The sequence below is a fragment of the Rousettus aegyptiacus genome, unplaced genomic scaffold (genome assembly GCF_014176215.1).
Source record: "Rousettus aegyptiacus isolate mRouAeg1 unplaced genomic scaffold, mRouAeg1.p scaffold_m13_p_2, whole genome shotgun sequence".
NCBI classification, from domain to species: Eukaryota; Metazoa; Chordata; class Mammalia; order Chiroptera; family Pteropodidae; genus Rousettus; species Rousettus aegyptiacus.
The window spans coordinates 56,670,963-56,691,430 of NW_023416295.1; the positions used below are offsets into that span (position 1 = coordinate 56,670,963).

At 33.1% G+C, this 20,468-nt stretch overlaps 2 protein-coding genes across 8 annotated transcripts in view; one reads left to right on the forward strand and one right to left on the reverse strand.

Annotated features, from left to right (window-relative positions):
• The window catches only part of LOC107514794 (CD302 antigen), a 107,002-nt gene extending 93,805 nt beyond the window's left edge, over positions 1 to 13,197 (forward strand). For both annotated transcript variants that reach the window (XM_016152866.2, XM_016152865.2), the window contains 5 exons: positions 131 to 241; positions 6,036 to 6,152; positions 6,820 to 6,993; positions 8,449 to 8,475; positions 12,503 to 13,197. In XM_016152866.2, coding sequence (XP_016008352.2) covers positions 131 to 241; positions 6,036 to 6,152; positions 6,820 to 6,993; positions 8,449 to 8,475; positions 12,503 to 12,705 — 632 coding nt within the window. In that variant the 3' untranslated portion in view covers positions 12,706 to 13,197. The remainder of the gene's footprint in view (positions 1 to 130; positions 242 to 6,035; positions 6,153 to 6,819; positions 6,994 to 8,448; positions 8,476 to 12,502) is intronic.
• Positions 13,198 to 15,712: 2,515 nt separating this feature from the next.
• The window catches only part of MARCHF7 (membrane associated ring-CH-type finger 7), a 46,200-nt gene continuing 41,444 nt past the window's right edge, over positions 15,713 to 20,468 (reverse strand). For 2 of the 6 annotated variants that reach the window (XR_001597867.2, XM_016152868.2), the window contains exons 9-10: positions 19,541 to 19,589; positions 15,718 to 17,023 (exon numbers count right to left, since the gene is read on the reverse strand). Coding sequence is in view for 4 of the 6 variants with exons in the window: in XM_016152868.2 (XP_016008354.2) it covers positions 16,965 to 17,023; positions 19,541 to 19,589 (108 nt within the window). In the remaining 2 variants the exon portion in view is untranslated. Of the gene's footprint in view, positions 19,590 to 20,468 lie in introns of all 6 variants that reach the window. The other 4 variants (XR_001597868.2, XM_016152869.2, XM_016152872.2 and 1 more) reach the window with 3 other exon arrangements.

Below are 20,468 nucleotides of genomic sequence, written 5' to 3' on the forward strand. Positions count from 1 at the left end.
TTGCTAAATTAACAACGGCAATTGCCTTTTTTTTTTCTGTGAAAATTTAATATCTAATACACTTATCTTTAGGAATTCATGAAATTCTTATTCTCAAGTTACTTAACAGTGTTTCTCTTTTTCCACATAGACTGTCCTTCATCTACCTGGGTTCAGTTCCAAGACAACTGTTACATTTTTCTTCAAAAAACCATCAAAGTAGAAAGCATAGAGGATGCCAGAAATCAGTGTACTGACCATGGTAAGGAGCTTATTCTTTTCCCCCCCACATAAATCAGTAAATAGTGTTCAACAATATTTTTTAAAACAGTGGTTTTGTCATACTTCACTTTTACCTGGATCCTTATAATAATTTTATTCTACAATACACAAGCCACAGGCAGTGAAATTGTGTGTATATTTAACTCTCAAGTTGGAAGACAGATGTTAGACAATACTGTCCAAAGCAGAGTGATAAAACTTTAGCAACAACAGTGAACGTGTGTACTTGGTGCCAGGCACTGTGCCTAAGCACATCATATATTTTAACTGTCTTTAATTATAATAACAAACCTATCAGGTAGTTTATTATTAGCCTTTCATCAAGAGAAGAAATTTAGTTCAGTTATTTGTTCAGAGTCACACAGAAATTGGCAGAGCCAGGATTCAAACTAGGGGGACTTTAGTAATCACTCTGTTTTTCTGCTCTGAAAGTACTGTTTCAGGCATGTGTGTGGGCAGAGGTCAGACTACCATGGGATCATGAAGTGAGACTGTGGTAAAGAAGTGTATGTTAAAGAAAAATGAGAAAAGGCCGTTTGCTAGAGGATGTGTGCAATACTATCTGGGGAATGAATACATTTGTAACTTTACATTGTGAAATATTTTAAATAAAAATGTTATTTTTAAAAAGGAGTGCTTGGTGCCCTTTATATATTTGGCTGCTTAGCCCAAAGTGGATCCTTGTTGTTAAGCCTCTAATTATTGTGATTATCAGTTTAAAACTAAACTATGATATAAACTAGCGTCTTTTTCAACCGAAATATCTATAATGATGAGATGAGAGTCCTAAATTCTTTAGTGCTTTATGTTACTGTTAGAGATCTGAAGATCTCTTGATCATTTCATTAAATTTTGTCTTAGGCATATTTATCACTGCAGCATTTAGAAATCTAAAAACATAATTTCTGACAACCTACCAGTATAACATTTTGGGAGAATAACAAATTGTATTTGGGATACTTTAATTAAAATCATATCCACTTATAGTGGAAGTAAATATTAAGCATAGAAGTTTTTAATCCTATTAAGTGCTACATAGTACTCAATACATATTTATTGTTTCCTTTGGAAAAGCTCTTACCTTTTAAATGATGGTGAACATTGGCTCTTTGAAAACAAGACAAAATTTCCAACATGTCGATTCGGTTTCTTTTCAAGAGTATTAAATAATAGGAATTTTGCTGGTCTTACAAGGTTTTTCAAATGTGATTTCCCCTACAACTATTTCGTCTTTTTAAAAACTCATTTGTACTAGCAATATTTAGACATAAACACAGATTTCAGTAAACAAATTATATTGGAGGCTGAGAGTTGAGAAGATGTTTCTATATTCTTGTTAGCTTGCATGAACCATAAAATGAAAGTTCATTGTCCAGCTTTAATATCCATCTTAAGCAATTAAACAACTGCTTACTGTACAGAGGCACAGTGAATACTTGTGATTGACTTCCTCTACAAATCAGCCGTGGTTATCTGTGTTTGCTATTTTTCTCTGGCAAACAAAGCAAAACAAAATTGAAATATTCTCAGCAACTTTGTGGCCTGATTTTCGATTGCTTGTTTCGAAGTTCATTAACTCTATTAGTTCAAGCAGAGTAGCCATTTAGGAATTTTAAATTGTTGTATACAGATATATTTATCCAATTTGTCTTGTGTCTAAAGAAAAATATCTTTTTCTCTCTGTTAAAATATATAAATTCAGTTTGCCTTACTGATTTTTTAATATTCTTCATACATTTCTGGTAACCTCACCGTTTATTTGACTGACTTTAGGACCCGAGTTCTTAATCACGTTTGCTTCCAGTGAAATACCCATTCATGAATCAGAAAATTAGCTGAAATTAATTTATAATACTGTTACTTTTTTTGTCTAGGATGTTTTGGTTTAGAACAGTAGATGGACATTAATTCAGTGTTTGCTTTGTATGTAGAAGACAAAGCACAAGGAATACTAGAATATACAAAATCATATCTTAAACTTATCTAGGGGTTTGTATAGAAAATGAGTTACTTGTTACCTTTTGGGCTGCAGAAATATCCCAAGGGCCTTGTGCTAATTTATTTAATGTTACCTCTCCTTTTTCTTTTTTTTTTTAAATTAATTATTTTATGGTGACGTTGGTTAATGAAATCCAATGTTTCAGCTGTTCATTTTAACAGTAAGGCAAATATATATTTACACTGTGTATTCACCTCCCATAGATTTCTTTCTGTCACCACATATTTGACCCCCTTACTCTGTCTACCTCCTCCTCCCCTCTGGTAACCACTAGCCTATTATCCACGTCCATGAATCTCTATTTGTTTGTCCTGTTTGTTTGTTGCTTTTAGGTTTATAGTCCACATATAAGTAATATCATGTGATTTTCAACTTTTTTTTTCTGGCTTATTTTGCTTGGCATGATTATCCCGAGGTCCATCCATGTTGTCACAAATGGCAGTATTTCATCTCTTCTAATGGCTGAGTAATATCTTTTTTCTTGATACTATTATTCATTTAGGAAAATAATTATGAGAGGCTAAATTTTTTCTTACATTGCAACATTTACCTTTAATTTATATATTATCATTATAAGAGAAAAAAATATTTTCAGTCTCTCCTGTTTGTGATCTATGAGCTATGTCACTAGCCATAAAAAGAATTAAAGACCCAAATTACATCTCGGCAGGTAGTGTCACTGGTAATTTGTTGTAAAAAAATTTGCTTGTGCATATGTATTCTTCAGGGGCTTATGCTGTCATTTGTTAAAGAAAATGAAAGTGTGTCTTATTTGCCTGACATAGTAATTTAAGTTTATACAATATCTAATTAGATTACAATGTTAAAAATCATTAAAGTTCCACTGGCTGCTACAAGGTCAGAGAGAAGGATGAAAACTCATCTCTAAATACTTACGCCTAAACTATAACCTACTTAAGTATTTCCCTTGAGGATTTTTCTAGCTTGGCACTTTGATCACATTTCACAAGTAAGTACTCATATATACTAGGGTAAAACATTAAAAGTCTGTATGACATTTAACAGACAGGAGGTGATAGCAGTTGGAACCATCACCAAGTTAAAATGGCGATACGACTCAGAGAAAGAATCTTGCTGAGTCCCAAGTTTGAATTGATTACAGTATTATTAAGTATTTTAAAGGTCAGTGTTTTTTTCTTTTAAAGATTCTTTCTTTATTACACAATTAAGGATCACTATAGAAAACTTAGAAAAACATATATGCAAATACTTTAAAAATCAAACAAAATCACTCTAAATTGCACCATCCTAAGGAAATGTAATAACTGTTAACATTTTGGTTGAGTATCCTTCTAGACTTTCCCCTTCCTTCTAGGCAAATGTAATTTTAATGTTTGCCATAGATAGATCGACTGATCGATCAGGTAAACTGTTCTATAATCTGCCTTTTCCCTTAAAAGTTTTTCTAGTAAATATGGAATACATATTTCCTAATAACTACGTTATTCCACTATATAGGTATGCCATAATTGATCTGATTAATCCTTTGATGTTGGCTGTTATTTCCAGTTCTTTCAGTGTCATAAGCAACATTTACTGAACATAAGTGATTGTGCTTATTTGAACACAGAGCAAATGATTGCCTCAGCATAACTATTAGGTCAAAGAGTATGTACTTTTAAAAGGGATTTTAGGACATCTTGCCAAATTGTCTCCAAAAAGGTTGTACTAATTTTTACTTCAACTGACCATTTATCAGTTCCTATTTTTCTACACTCAAGGCCAACAGAGTTTAATCTGAAAGTTTATTTTAATTTTTGTGAGATAGCATTTTTTACATATTTCTTATATTTCCTTTTGTGGGGGTGAATTGCCTTTTTTTTTTTTTGCCTGAGATCAACTTTTTTTCTATTAAGATGTTTGCTTTTTTAATTTTTTATTTAAAATGTAGCTTTAGTCTGCTCAGTTTGTGATTTTCTTTTTTAACAGTATGGTATGTTTTGGGGGGAGATTTTTGTTGTCTTTTCCCCTTGCAGTTTAATTTCTTGGTTAAACCTCTTTTAAAAGATGTAAAAGGAATAACCTAATACGATTTTCCTTAGCATATCAGTACATAATAGGAGCTCTTTTTCTTCCCCCATTTAACCATTATTACGAAAAAATATTGATTTTAGAGTTGTCATAAATGCAATAGCTTATTTAAGCCTCCTGTAATTCTCAGTGTGGTCTCTGTATCAGCAGCAGCAGCAGCAGCGTCACCTGGGAACTTGTTAGAAATATAAATTCTAAGGCTCCATCTCATTTCTGCTGCATCAGAGAGAAACTCTGGGTGTAGGGCCCAGCACTGTTTGAACAAACCTTCCAGCTGATTCTGATGCACACCCAAGTTGGAGAACCACAGACCTTAGACAATTCCAGCCTACCTCATTCTTTTGTGCTTCCCAGATAGTGTTTTTTACAAATTGAAGGCCCTCCACCGGCAAAGACTACGCCCTGCTTTATCGCAATACTCGCTTTATTTCAGGACTTTATTGTGGTTGTCTGGAACCCAACCCACAATATCTCTGTGGTATGCCTGTATTCTGAAGTTCTGAAGAGCCTTTGTCATCAGCATGATTTGGGAAGAATGTAATTCAGTAGTAGGAAAGACTTCTTCTCTTTAAATGTATTTTAATTTATTACAGTACACAAAGCCTCCAGGATAACTTGTGTAGGATCAACAACTTCTGTTTGGAAAATAATAGGAAAGTTGTTACTTCCATAATACCTAAGGCTGGAAAGTCTTGTTTCTTAGGAACATTTTTATATTCCTTGTTTAGCTGAGGACAGGTGAAAGGATGTTACGTTTTTCCTGTCTTCCCCAGGTGTTAGAGCTACCCTCCCCAACAGATTTCTGGTTGCTATAATAAGTTTTGATGTCATCATTTAATCATTGTTTTATCCTGCAAAAATATAAATATCATGAGAGAAACTAACTCCACTAGCATTTTCTCATAGGTATTATCTAAGACAGTGACATTATTTTTTTAATTTGCAAGAGAATCGTTGGGTAAGAAACAGGTTAAATATCTCTTGGAAAAGTGAAGTTACTAATGTTTATAGGTTGCTATGTAGCTTATAGATTGTAAGGATAAAACAATTTTTGTGAGACAAAATATGCGTGCCTGCTGCTCCTTACTCTAGAACAGGTGAGACACCTCAGGAAAAATCAGCTATCCAATGAGAATGAGGACCTCCTTTATCAGTCAGTTGGTTTCCTTAGCCAGGACTTAGTTTTAAGGATGACCCCAATGGAAAATATGGGAAAACACTGGCTTCAGGCAGCAGGTGCATGAAATCCAGTTAAATGAGGCAGGTCAGAGAGACTGCTTGTTACTTAAAACTTCGCTAGGTTTTGGGACTGTTTTGGCAAGTTGCCCTCATACTGTGCAGCTCTTCTGGGTGTGGTCAGAGCTACCTCTCCACTTGTGAAATGAGGGCAGAATGGGCTGTGATTGCTAGAGTAAGCTGGTAAAGGGGAAAAGAAGAGTTGAGAGATATGTAAAGTGTGTTTTACTGCTTAAGTCTCCCCGTTTTCTCTCTAGTTTTGTGGTTACAAGTGAATGAAAGAATATAAAATGATTTTGCTCAATTTATCATTATCACATTATCATTTTACTTTTCTTATGATCATATTGTCACTTCAGAAATGTGTATAACATTCTTGTTAAACTTTTTAAAAATGTAAAAGTGTAACATGCGTATATATACTTCATGTGATTTTCATCAGTTCTGGGAACATGCTGACATTTTTTCTTCCTAAAATAATTTTCAGGAGGAGACATGATAAGCATACACAATGAAGAAGAAAATGCTTTTATACTGGATACTTTGAAAAAGCAATGGAAAGGCTCGGATAATATCCTCCTAGGCATGTTTTTTGATACAGATGGTAAGTGATACACTTTACCTTGAGGGATATCACCTTTGTTTTCTTAATATTTGTAAAACTGGTGACTTTCTTGTAGATTCTTCAATTCTATAGTTTAAACCGATGTTTCCTCTGGTCTCCAGATACTGTATTTTCAGTATCCACTCATGGCTTGTACTACAGCTTTTCCCCTGAGCAGCTCAATGTGTTTCACATGTGAAAGTCAAAGTTGATTCTGGTCTGGATTAAAATGTTCTAGGATCAGTATTTTTGCAGTATGGTAGGGTAATAAAAATCAGCATTAGTGTCAGTGATTAATAGGATACAGCTAGACTGAAGTATCAGGGTTATATCATGTTAATGTATTTATTGTCCCTATAGAATATAAAGCTCATATATAATTATTTCCAAAATTAAATTACTAAGGTTACCATTAATCATTTAGCCATTTTCTTGGTTATTTCCCATAAAAATGTTATATTTTTTTCTTTCCCAATATGACATCTCGAGGCTTCTTGAACAAATACCTTTGATTTACCTGTAAACAGAGTATATTCCCCCTTCTAATTTAAATCCTACAAACAAAAGTTTAGACCAGATATACCTTAATAACTTCCCAACTTTAATTCTAAACACTTTTGACTTTCTTTTATATTGTGATAATGCTGAAAATATTCTTATCTGACAGATGAGAGTTTCAAATGGTTTGATAAGTCAAATATGACATTTGGTAAGTGGGCAGACCAAGACGATGAGGAGGATCTAGTTGACACCTGTGCCTATTTGCACACCACAACTGGTGAATGGAAAAAAGGAAATTGTGAAGTTTCTTCTGTGCAAGGAACCCTTTGTAAGGCAGCTAGTAAGTATAATTGAAGACATTTTTCCATTCTAAGACGGGTGAGATAAGTGCGCCTCAATAGGAGTAAGATTTCAGATTAGGATGGTTTGCTCCCAGATCTTCTCTTCAAAGTCAAATATATTAATTCTCCTACATTTCAGAGATAGGGCCGGATCAAGTGAACTATACATATTTTTATTCTATCTGCTTCTTAGAACTTGCAAAAAGTCAGAATTTCTTCTGTCGTTCAAAGGAATTATCACAGCATCTTTGCCTGTGATTTAATTGAACAGTTAAAGTGGTGATAAATAATCATGTCCGATTCCAGAATTCTAATGTTTACAAATAATTGATTCTGTACAAGAACAATAGTTCTTTTGTTTAGGTGGATAAAGAAAAAATGCATTGTAGTTTATAATTTATTCTGGATTAAAATATAAATTTCTTCTGACCCATCAAAATGCTCTAGTGCAGCAGTCCCCAACCTTTTTTGGCACCAGGGACCAGTGCTCCTATGAGACTCTAATGCCTGATGATCCTGATGATCCGAGGTGGAGCTGAGGTGGTGATGCTAGTGCTGGCAAGTGGCTGCAAATACAGATGAAGCTTTGCTCACTTGCCTGTCACTCACTTCCTGCTGCGAGGCCCATTTCCTAACAGGCCATGGACGGTACCGGTCTGCGGCCTGGGATTTGGGGACCCCTGCTCTAGTAAACAAAGTTATCCTGTCTCACAATAACATTTTGGTGTTATTGTTAAACATTAGACAAAATCTGTTCTTTTAAAAAGAAGTTTTCTCATTAAAAACACTTAAAATTTCAAAATATGATTTTGGGATGCATATTTCTTCACTTTGCATCCTTATTATTCCCCACTACTATTTCAACTATAAACCAAAACTATACATGTCTCTGATTATTTATTTCCTTTACTAACATCTGGAATGAGTTTTTTTTTTTTTACTTGTTAAGCAGAGTTCTTGACCACAATTAGCTTTATAATGATTATGTAAAATCTGTCATAGTTTTAATGGTAGTAACATTCAACTTCCAGTATCTATTGGATTTTTTAAAAAGTTTTTTTTTATGTACTGTACCTCAGGGCAGTATTATATAACTCAATTTTTTAATTAAACTATAGCTCTGAAATAGTGAGCAAATCCATAAATGAGGTTAAGGTTATAGTTGTATACTTTTACTATGTTTATTTTTACAGACTGTCCAACTAAAATCCTTTTATTTCCCTCACCTCATCATAGTCTTTTTCTTGAGTCCCTTATTCTTTTATCACCAAGCAAGCTAATGCATTGTTAGATCTCTCCATCGTTTTTTAAAAACTAATTTCAAAATAGATAAAATAGGCAATTGATCAAGCAGTAAAACTATGGATGATATTAAGCTATAAAAGGGTTCATTTTTAACCACTTTGAAAGTATTTAAAAGCAAAGTTAAATTTAAATTTTCTTTTCTATTTTAGTTCCATATGAAAAGAAATATTTATCAGGTAAGTAAGTCTTTTGTAAAATTTTTCCCACAAAAATATATTGATTCTAGCAAGTGAAAATACTACTTAAGACCCCTTTAAAAAATTATTTAACTTGAAGTAGAACTTTCATACAGACATTGAACAAATTGTTAGTTTAGTAATGACCTAACATTTTAAATGATTAATTGCAAGTTATGTATGAAATGAGTATTTTTTTAAGCACCAAATTATATTTTCTCACTGAACTCCATTGTTTTTGTGGTAAATGACTCTGCATCTTTTGTTTAAAAAATTTTCACCTCATGCTGTAATTACAAGTCATGAACATCTGAAGGGTTTACTAAATGTATTTTTTTAAAAAAGATCTGGTAATATATCACATGGGTCAAAAAGCAATAATATACAAGGCAAACACTAAGAAGTCTGTCTCCCATTTTGCCCCCGTTCTGCCTTACCAGACACCATTTGTTTCTTCTTTAACTCTATTGTTTCTTTTGCCAATAAGCAAACTGATATACATGACTTAGTCTCTCTTATTCACGAATATATTCTAGATAGCTCTCCATATCATTATCTATGAATTGATCTTCCTTCTTTTTTACAATTACACACTCTTACATTGTGTGGATACACGTAGGTTTTTAAACAGCTCCAGGCTACTACTAGGCTGTTTCCAAACTTCTGCTATTACAAACAATGCTGCAAAGAATCAGTCACCTTGCTCAACTACATGTTTAATTACCTGAAATGCTAAATTGAAAGTCAATATATAACTTCGATTGATACTGATAGTTTGAGTTGTACCATTTTGCATTCCAAGCAGTGTATGAGTCCATTATAAAACTTTTGAATTTTTGTCAATTGTATAGTTTTTAATCTCCATATTTTGAGATAAACATAGGGTGAAACACACAAATCTTAAATGTACACCTTGAGAGTTGCTTATGTATACACCTGTGTAACTACTGCTCAGATCAAGATAGAGGATATTTCCATCACATCTCTTTCCCATAAATGTCCACCCTATTCCACCAGTACCCACTATTATGCTTTTTATCAGCATACATTAGTTGCTTTTCTTGAACTTCACATAAATCTAACTCTAGTGATTTTCTTCACTCAGGGATGTTTTTTTTTTTTAACATTTGTCCATGTGCATACATACAGGACTTTATTATTGCATTTTATAAATATACCAGTTTGTCCATTCCCTTGTTTATGGGTATTTGGCTCATTTCTAGTTTGGCACTAATATGCCAGAACTGCCTAGGACATTTTCATACATTTCTTTGGACCAATATTCTCATTTTCCTTGCGTATATTCCAGAGTGGAACTGCAACCATAGGGTAGCTAATGTTTATTAGAAACCATTACATAATTTTTCATAGTGGTTGAACTGTATTACATTCCTATTGGCAGTGTTCCCAAGTTATTGTCAATCTAATTTTTGCGGTATGCAGTGATCTTATTTTAATTTCCTTGATGTGATGATATTGAACACCTTTATGTTTATTAGCCATTTGGAAATAAAAAATGGGGGAGGTTAGCAGGTCTGCTTTACATGCAGGTCCTGGGTTCGTGCCCCAGGCCCCAGGTGCACAATGCGAGGCTGTGGGAGACACTCCACCTTCAGAGATCCAGTTCTTTAGGGGAAAAGGCAACATCCATTTGTGAAGGCTGGAAGTGCTGGAGGGAAGTAAGGGTGGGGAGGTAACAGGTGAAGTTAACTTTGAGTAATAGAAATTAAGGGCGAGGAGTATATGTGGCCGGAACAGCATAGTATTGTTCGCTGCGTACCCTGTAGAACCATGAATTTTAAGCTATGTATGTATACTTAGAAAAAATATATGCAGAGTGAAATATGTTTAGAAAAGATCAAATGGGTCAGTGAGTCTCAAAATCCATGTCAGGCAACACTGTCTTTAAACTTATCTTTAAATTCATTAAAAAACATCTCATAAATGTGTAACTACAACTGTCTTCCAGGCTTTCTTCAACTATACATTGAAAGCAGCGAATAGAAAAAGCCTCTGCTCTCAGCTTACATCTTATTGAGGTCAAATATATGTAAATCTTATGTCACACGATGACATACACTGTAGAAAAAAGGCAGGATGAATGTGTGTGCAGGAAAAAAGGGGGGGGGGGGTGTTGCCTTTTCTCCCCTAGTATGTTAGCCAGGGAAGGCCATATTTGAGCCAATGACTGAAGACCAAAAGGAAATGGAAAGGATGTTTGAAAGCTTGCCATCCCCTTTGGAAAAGTGGCTGCACTCAGATATACATGGTGTGGTAAGCACACAGGAAATGGCAAGTTAGCTTAAGCAGGCTGCAGCACAGGCTTACTGGAGACAATGCAGGAGTTGTATCTCCAAGGACAAGTAGATATTAGTATTAAGCGTGAAAGACAGATATCCAAGAAAATGGATCAGCATAAACCGAAGTGGTTTGAATTTTCTGCTTTCTAAAGCTGGGAGTTTTATGTATACAGTAGGCACTCAAATTGGCCTGTAATGATACAGTCCAACAAGTCTTGCATCATTTTTTAAAGGTAGATTTTATAGTTTGGGTCTCAATTAGTGTTAGATTTAAGGCAGGCAGCAAGAGGAATGGTCAGAATGGAAAAAAGATGTGTATGTAGTCTTGATGATTAATGTAAAGCCTAGTATAATCACCAGATTGGATGACTTACCAGTGGCTACTGGTGTTATCATTTAAGGGAATTCAAGGTAGAATGGACTTGGGAGTAATGTGGGGTGACGTATCAGCTACATACACACTTATCTTTATTTACATAAGCTATTCAAATGATTTAGATTAACCAAGCAGGGTTTTGAGTCCAAAAGATGAAGCAGTTTGAAAAATAGAGAGCACTGTCAGGCAAACCAAGTGACATCTCAAGGCTGAGTAGCTAATAGTCCAGCTGTAGTAGACACAAGAACCATTTAAGTACTTGTGTTTCTGCATTTAGTCAGATCACTGCTGACTTTTGGTTGAGAAGATGGAGTATATGGGTTTGAGAAATGAGGGGAGTGAAAGCTTATGTTCTAGGTTTCCTCAACTTCCTTTTATTAGGCTAAAGAAGGAAGATTTCTTCCTTTAGTTCATGTAGAAAACCGAGATTAACACCACTCATGAGTTGCCTCAAGACTGGCATCCTTCCACATTTCACTGCTAATGCAGCTAGCCAAACCAAAGGCACGGGAGGCAGCTTGGCCACTCGCATAATGTAAAAATACAAGAAATGAAAGAATCCCATTTGAACTGTTTACAGAATTTTTGGTGTAATATTTTTTCACTGAAATGCTTCTAATAACAAACAACATGCCTGCACACCTTAATAAACTGTGGTCACTACAAAATTTTACCTATTAGGACTGAAAAGAAGACAATTCAGCTGTAGCTATTTCCTCACTTCTTCCAACTTCTTATATAAAGAAGCCTGTCACTATTTTTAATATCAATGGCTTTCCCTCACCTTAACAAATTAACTTTTGGCTAGATTTTTCTTGCTTTCAATTTTCCAAGTCCCTGCTGAAAGGAGCATTATGAGCATATTAAAATAATAGTAATGAAAAAGTACATCTATAAAGATAAAATAACTCACTTTTTCATTTTTTTTTTTTACTACTAAATACAAGTATTTTCTCAAAGCATTGTCCTCCTTAACTCATGAACTGAGTAATTTCACTTGATTAAACTAAACTCCTACAAAAAGGTGATTACAAGAGTTTTGAATAGCCAAGAACTGTAAGGCTGTACATAATTACTTCAGTGATATACAAATATATAGAATAAATTCCAAAGATAAAAAAAGGGAGATTTTTAGGCAAAGTTTATATGAAATTTTTTAAGTACAGCAATTGTTCAAGCTAAGAAAAACATAAATCTTGATAGTAACGAACATGTCATTTCTCTCACCAGTGTGAAAAATTCTCAAAATAGGCAAATATTTACATGAGGAAACTATCGTGCCCCCCCATGCAATACTAGCAACTTGTGTTATCCTGATTTCCCATATTTTATTTTGTCTTTTCCTTTTCAGATAACCACATTTTAATATCAGCTTTGGTGATTGCTAGCACAGTAATTTTGACAGTTTTGGGAGCAATCATTTGGTTCCTGTACAAAAGAAATTTGGATTCTGGTTTCACCACAATTTTTTCAACTGCACCCCTATCACCTTATAATGACGACTGTGTTTTGTTAGTTGCAGAAGAAACCAAATATGCTGTTCAGTTTGACTGAGTTTTTGGAAATCTCACATTAATACATTGTCAGTGATTCTTGTGCAAGATTTCAATATAAAACGTGACAATGAAAACTAAGTTTTTATGGCATATTTACTTATTTCAGTAACATTCCTTATTCTCATGTCATCATTGTGACAAAAAATCATCTTTGGATTCATTATGAAAAAAACAAGGTTTTGAAAAAGGAATGATTTTAGATATGTTGCTTTGTTTTAACCACTTCTCCAGATGTTAACTTTCACTTGAGTAAAGGAAACCTTGAGTACCTTGAGTAAAGGCCAGATAAAAATAAAAACCCAGTCGACTTCCATTCCATTTAGTTGAACCACTTTGGTTTACAGCTGGGAAAAAAAAATTCTACCTAGGGTTTCAATAATAATCACTAGGTCTTTAGAAATTTCTGGGTCTTGTTCCTTTATTAATAAACACGATATACAGAATAAAACTGTCTTTAAATAGCTCCTATACGTTTTGGTATCACTAATGTTGGTTACTGATAGATAATGCCTTATGTTATCTTCTTTTATGATTTAGATGTAGAAAATTTTAGATTTTCACACCTCATATTTCACATAATTCAACTAATTTTACATTTTCATTATTTTTAGAACACCATTTTGGACAACAAATATTTAGTACTGACCACAAATGGTCAGAATTTTAATAAAATTTTATCAATTTTTTGAAACAAAAAAATTAGTCATACCAGGAAGGTGGGGAGGCTGGCAGTAAGGGTAACGCTTGTATCACAGTGCCCCGTTAAGGATGTTTCTCTTGTCATACCTGTTCCTACATGTGGTATCTCATGCTCCCTAAGCATTGGATGAATTTTACTACTGAATGACACAAAAGCTATGCAAGCAAAAACTGCAGAAAAACACTATGTATACTGCTGTGTAATGATGCTCAAAATGAAAATAATCATATATATGGGGGGGGAGGAGAGAAAAAAATAAAGCATTGTTTTCTTTAGTATTTTTTGCAGATTAAAAACAATATTAGAAAAGTTAAAGACTGCATAGAGTTCACATAAAATTATATGTATTTAGAAACTTGAAAGCTCAGGAAAACACTCTCTCCCCCTAACCCACATCCTATCAATTATCTTATGAGGAATACTTTTGCTTACATGAAATACACTCTCTTCTCAAGGTTGACCAAATGCCAACAAAGTCCCAGCTTGTGCCATCTGTTTCCTTTGGCCACTGTGAATCAAAAAACCCCTCCTTAAAATTAACAATACTGCTTATGAGACATGAATAACTACAAAGTGATGACATAAGACTATACAGTGTGGCTATGTGGTACTAAAAGAGCAAATGTTATACCAACTGTGTTATATAATTATGCTCTGTAAGAGCTCTACATTTCTAAGACTTTATGTAGTGCTTTAAATGTGTATTTTATTACTGATAAGCTATTAATAGTGGTACTAATAGTGAACATAAGATTGAAATTCCTCACTTTTCCTATTCAAATTCTACCAGTCCTTCATGAACTAAGGATTTTTCCCCCCAATTAGTCAGTATTATTTTATATTCCTTTCAGGTGTACAGCATAGTGGTTAAGATCTTTATGTAACTTATGAAGTGATCCCCCTGGTTAGTCTAATACCCACTTGGCACTATACATGGGTATTATATTACCAACTATATTTTTTACACTGTACTTCACATTCTTATGACAATTTTGTAACCAATTGGTACTTAATCCCTTCATCTTTTTCACCGAGCCCCCTAAACTCCCATCTGACAATCACCAGTTTAAGAACTAAGGATGATCTTACTTCTTCCTTAAAATGGCCTGTGTTACGAATCTCTACAATGATCAATATGGTAGCCTCTAGCCACCTGTACCTATTTAAATAAGTTAAAATTAAATGTAACTTAAAGTTTACTTCCTCAATCACACTAGCCACATTTCAAATGCTCATATCACATGCAGTTGATAGCTACCATCCTGGGCAATGCAAATTATACAATATTTCCATTTTCACAGAAAGCTTTACTGCCCAGCTGCTTTAGAATCCCTCTTTCCATTCAACTACCATACAACTAATTTTCTTCTGTTCATTTTGATAACTTCTGCCTAATGGCAGCTCGTGCAAAATGGCTGTTTTAAACTAGGATAATTTTCCATGTTTGATTTCATTTTTCAAACAAATCCTTGTAAGACCATGGTAATGAAGTGTTAGACCTTAATTTTCTTTATATATCTGACATCTATAAATGTTCTGTATCTATTTGGTGGTCAAGAGATAACTGGATCATTCAAGTGTGTATTTTTAATATTAGCAAATAACATCCGTGCTCGTTTACATTCAGAATGTGTAAATTGCTTTCTTCAGCATCTTGGTTCTAGCTAATGAAAGTATAAATTCTTATGTTTGGCAGATATCTAGAGAGAATAACATTAAATACATTTTCCTAGGAATTTGCATTCTTTGAGGTGAGTAGTGTATGGTCTCTATTTTTGTTCAGAGTTTAAAAGTGATAATCAAATGAAAAGACTGTGTATTCCCTCTAATTCACATTTACAGGACTATCAGAAGCTAATATAATATTGAAATACCAAGTAGTGCTAAGGAACTACAAGAATATTATAAAGCTCAAGCTACTGTCATTTAACATTTAATATTAAAAAAACTATTAAAAATGGTCTGTACAACAATAGAATGTTTTCTACCATTTAATTAAAATTTTCAAATAAATTTTGTAGGTTAATGCAAAAGGCACTAATTCTCATGCTGAGTTCTATTCAAACTATAACGTTTCAAATTCGAAGCATTCCCAAGGACCCAGAGAATAGATACCGAAACTGGCATCTTTAAACTGTGGATTTTTGATTTACGGCAATACAAAGATAACAGGTAAAAGGTGAGAAATGTTTTAGAAACATTTATACTTTTCTAAGAAGTGGAATTTGAAATTTTTGTACAATTCTTGCCTATGAGGTTTGAAGTCTACTTTGAGCACCAGTTTAAAAGGAAACATTTCAAACTATAAAGTAAATCAATCGGCACACACACTTTATTTCCAGCCAGGTTTTACACTAAGACCAACAAACTAAGTGTGGGCAAACTGTTGAGAAATTACATGGCTTCTATTTAGGTTCTGAAAAAGAAGTTTGTTGCTATGGCATAAGACTTTAACCTGAACCCACCTGAAGGTGTTGTTAAATGTATCTAAGGGTGTTGACAGAATATATACTGTTTTGGAAGTATATACAACTCATGATCTCAGTGTAGATCTATTCGTGGTGAAGAGGTAATGTTCACCTGTTTTCCAAAGGTAGTGAAAAATAGTTAAGTCATCAAATACATGCTCAGAATTAACAAGAAACATTTAAAAAACAACCAGGATCCAAACAGGTTATTTTTTTTTAATCATATTTATCTATAAAGAAGTGACGACACTAAAAAACACATTGAAAACCAGTGTTTTAAACTTTGAATGTGGGATTTAAAAATAGTCCATCAACTTGAGATTGCAATCATTTTTTTTTAACCAAATAGCATTTGACTGGCAATTCTGATATAATTTATAGCTGTAATATTCCTAAAAGGAGTATCTACATCCTATGGCCTATCAAATATAATCTGCATTTATCAAATCAATACAAAACTTTATCCATCATTTATATATTTTATATTCATATACTTTTTAAAATTAGATTTTATTGCTAAATGAATTTAGAATCCAAATTAAATTTGGACACCTAATATAATGCTCTTCACAACTTACTCCCCATTCTTTTTTTTTTTTAACACTGGAAGCAAATGATTACGAAAATGAGATTGCAACTTAAGGCATTTTAAAAGGAAAAATAATTAGGTGCCATCTGGCATTTTATTTTGAAAGCATATTTTTGTCTTTTTTCCACTAGCAAGAGACTAAAACACAAACTTTCTTCATAAATATGACTACAGTAATCAGAACACAAAAAAGGGCTGTCAGCATTACTTAGATATTTAAAACAAGAGTAACACTTTCCCACTTACCTAAAAGAAAAATACTTTTGATTACCATTTTATAAACATCAGTCACTGGCCATGTTAAAAGGTCCAGCAATTAGAATTTTAATTCAGCAACACTTGAGAATGAATATACATATACATGTACACATATGTATATATATATTCATTTTATATATATAGATAATGTATTCGATAGGCATTCTCCCACAAAATTAATTCATACTTAATTGCCAGTTTTAACGAACATTTGTTCACAGATCCATTTGTGTTATGTGAAGTTAGGCAATATCAAATGTTCTGTTATGGTCTCCATCTTCTTCGGAATCATCCTCTGAAGCTGTTGAAAGAAAACAGCATGATCAAGAATGATTTTAAGGGGAACGAGAATGGAAGTGTAACTATGAAGCCAGAACTGCAATGACTTGTAAAATAAAATCCCAACTTAGTATAGTGTTCGATCAAAATGTCAAGTTATGACAGGGTCAGGGTGGTTCGACTGTGGGTGATGCTCATCCACAATGCCCCACACATCTTGTAGTTTTTATAGAAATGAAAATGTTTAAAAATATGCCTCAAGAACATCTAAAGTTTCTGAGATCAATTTATGTTCATAGTAGCTAATGACATACACTAGAGAAAAAGTGAATTTAAGGCAAGTGCTCTCGCACACCTGAGTAGAATGTGGCTTATTATTACCACTGTATATTTTTATGCATTGATGAGAATGACAAAAAAAAGTACATTGAATAGGTTATGAGTGTTCTTCCAAATTGTATATCAAAGCTATGTCTATACAATGCCAAGAAAAAGCTCTACTTAGTCAAAAAAGCTTTATATAGACATAGCCTAAGTTAGAATAATTGGGTTTAGTAAAAACCTTCTGTTGAGATTATTCCTATGCCTCCACAATGTCATAGACAGCATTTTTGTAACATTTCTGACCTCAATTTATTTTAGGGTCATTAGTAGCTCAAGAGCTTAATATAAAACATCCTAAAATATCTTTAGGAAGGACACATAAATATAAAACTATGTATTCTGTAAACTGCTGTGCATGTTGAGGTCAACATGCAGGTTCACTATATAAAACATCTAAATAGCATTTCCCCTATTATCAAGGGCAGAAAGGTTAAATTATACTTTTGTTAATACTGAATAATCTTAAGAACTCCCACCAAGTGGAATCAACAAGAAAATTATGCTACATGTGACTAGATGAATTTATTTTCATACTTCAGTCTGTTTTTCTTGCAGAACTTAAATTCGTTTTTAGTAACTAATATTGAACATGCTTAGCTCATGAATGAGTAAATCCTATGGTTTCGTTTTATGCTGTTATCAAGAAGTATATCAAACTAAAAAATAAAATAGCTTTGCAGAGAACTCATGTTTCCTATTCGATTTATACCACAAAGAAAATTCACTCAGAACCAATTTTCAGAATACATTAATACTCTGGTACTTGGAAGTTAACTTGTAGCACCTGCAACATCTTTCACTGTCAGCTGAGTCTGGGTATATTTCACCTTCATCTTGTTCCTCTTTCTCACAGGTTGGGAGTAGGCACGGCTATGTTTAGAAAACTAAATTTTAAATGAGATTGTTTTTCAAAAAGAAAAACCACAACAATTTGGGGAAAATGTACACTGAAACAAACTACTATAATCATATCTGACAAAGTATAAGAGATCTAAACTAAGAAGGAAAAAAAGATTTACACCAAATGAATTCCCATTTGATATACCATTTGACCCTTTTATGTATCTTTTTCACACATACTAAAATTCTGAAAATGCATTACCTGGTTATATTTCTAATCCTTTTAAAACTTAAAAATAGTACAGAATGACAAAAATCCATGTCTAAGAATAATCAGGAATTAAACGGTTCTTATAAGGACTAATTCCTTCTCAAACCTTACTCCAAAGATGCTGAGCTTTCTCTAAAAGTAAAAATGTTATGCACACTACAGATAACATTTCAAGTATTTTGAAGATGAATATAGAAGCTAATTAAATGGAGACTACATATTTTAAAACACTTCAAAGAAGTGTATTGGAATCTGATCATGGGGAGCCACTTGCTTTGGCTGAAAAAGTACTAAACATGGGTAATCCTGGATTCTCAAGAACTGTTCCAGAGCCACTCATATCTGTGCCCACCTGGTATGAAGCACCCTGGAGGTTGTAGGGCTTTAAGAAGAGGGTAAGCTGTGCAGATGTCTGTAAAGATTTGGGCATTAAGTGCCTTCATAAAGGTGCCCAGGCAGAAGTCCTGTAATGTGACCTTAAGAGATTAGATAGAGCATTGGTGGAGCTGGCTGCCTATTAAAGGTCACGAGGACCTAAACAAAAAGCAAAACAAACAAACCAACACCCCGCCCCCATACAGCTTCTGTTATGAACTCAGAATTAGGATTCTTTCACCCCTATTTTCCTAGAACTATACATAAAAGGGAAAACCTTTTACGATCAAATAAAACGGAATAAAAACTAAAATTTCATATACTCAAAAATATCTAACAGATTAAAAAAGTGTAATTTGATTAGTCAAACATGTCTTTGTTTCTTTAAATGTTAAAATTAAGGTGATCAAAAATAAAATTTTATTTAAAATATAATTAAAATACTGGTGGTTTAAGTTATATCCTTCCATACCGTAAAATTAATTTTAAAAATATGTGCTTTAAAAAACTAATGTCAGCTGCCCAGCCCATCTTTCCCGAATCAATTGGTATTATAAAGCCTATAAATGAAACTCTAATTTGATAGAGTATATATACTTAGGTTTTGCAATGTGGGTTTAATTTGCAAAAGTAAATTCAACAAGTCTGGGGAGGAGAAATTCCACCTACTTTCGAGATCTTCCATATGTGCCTGAAGAGTTCTTGCAAGGTTAATAAACTAGAAATAATGCAGAAAGAAATACAGTAGTTGAAATGTTGCAAATGGATCTAAAGAGAGAATCAGTATAGGAGATTCATTTCTATATAAAAAGTCAAAACATTATTTTAAGCCTTTAAAATAGGGGTCTTTCTCTCCCCACATCAAAAATTACAAAGTTTGGCATTTAAAATTTTTTTAAAAAACAAATCATTATTATTCATGTAGAAATCATGTACTCATGTAGAAATTAGAAGCAGATACAATAATTTTACTCAAAGATAGTCCTCTTGCATAAATATAATAATACATCAAAAATTTATGAAAAGTAATTTGTAACCAAATGAATTTAATTTTAGTGGTTAATTAAAATACTATTAATTAAAAGACAGGAATCAGTATTTTCCAACCTAAATTTGATAGCTCTAGAAGTATTACGTTTGATTCTGTATTTTAAAAATCATAAAATGACTTGCAATTTAACATTAACTTGTCTCTAGCTTTACAAAAGCATGAATTCAATAGATATTACTATATGCTTTATATGGTTTATTCATTCTAAAGAGGTAAGTCGCCTTTTTAGAAATCATTTTTAAGCATAAACTAAATTTAGGTACTATCGTATTCAGAAGAGATCTTTGCTCAAATTCTGAATACTCTTAGTTTATCCTCTTTTCTTTCAATAAAAATAATCTATCAATTGGCTCACAGGTATAATGTCCACATTACAGAAAAATATTTTACCAATTTAGAAGCAGTATTATATAAAAATAGAAACATTACATCTCATCATTAACTGCTAAATTTTTATCATCAAAGTCAACATTTAGATAAAAAAAAGTTTAAAGGATATGTTTATGAACACATTTCAAGATGTGAAGTGTCCAGAATGTTACAGCA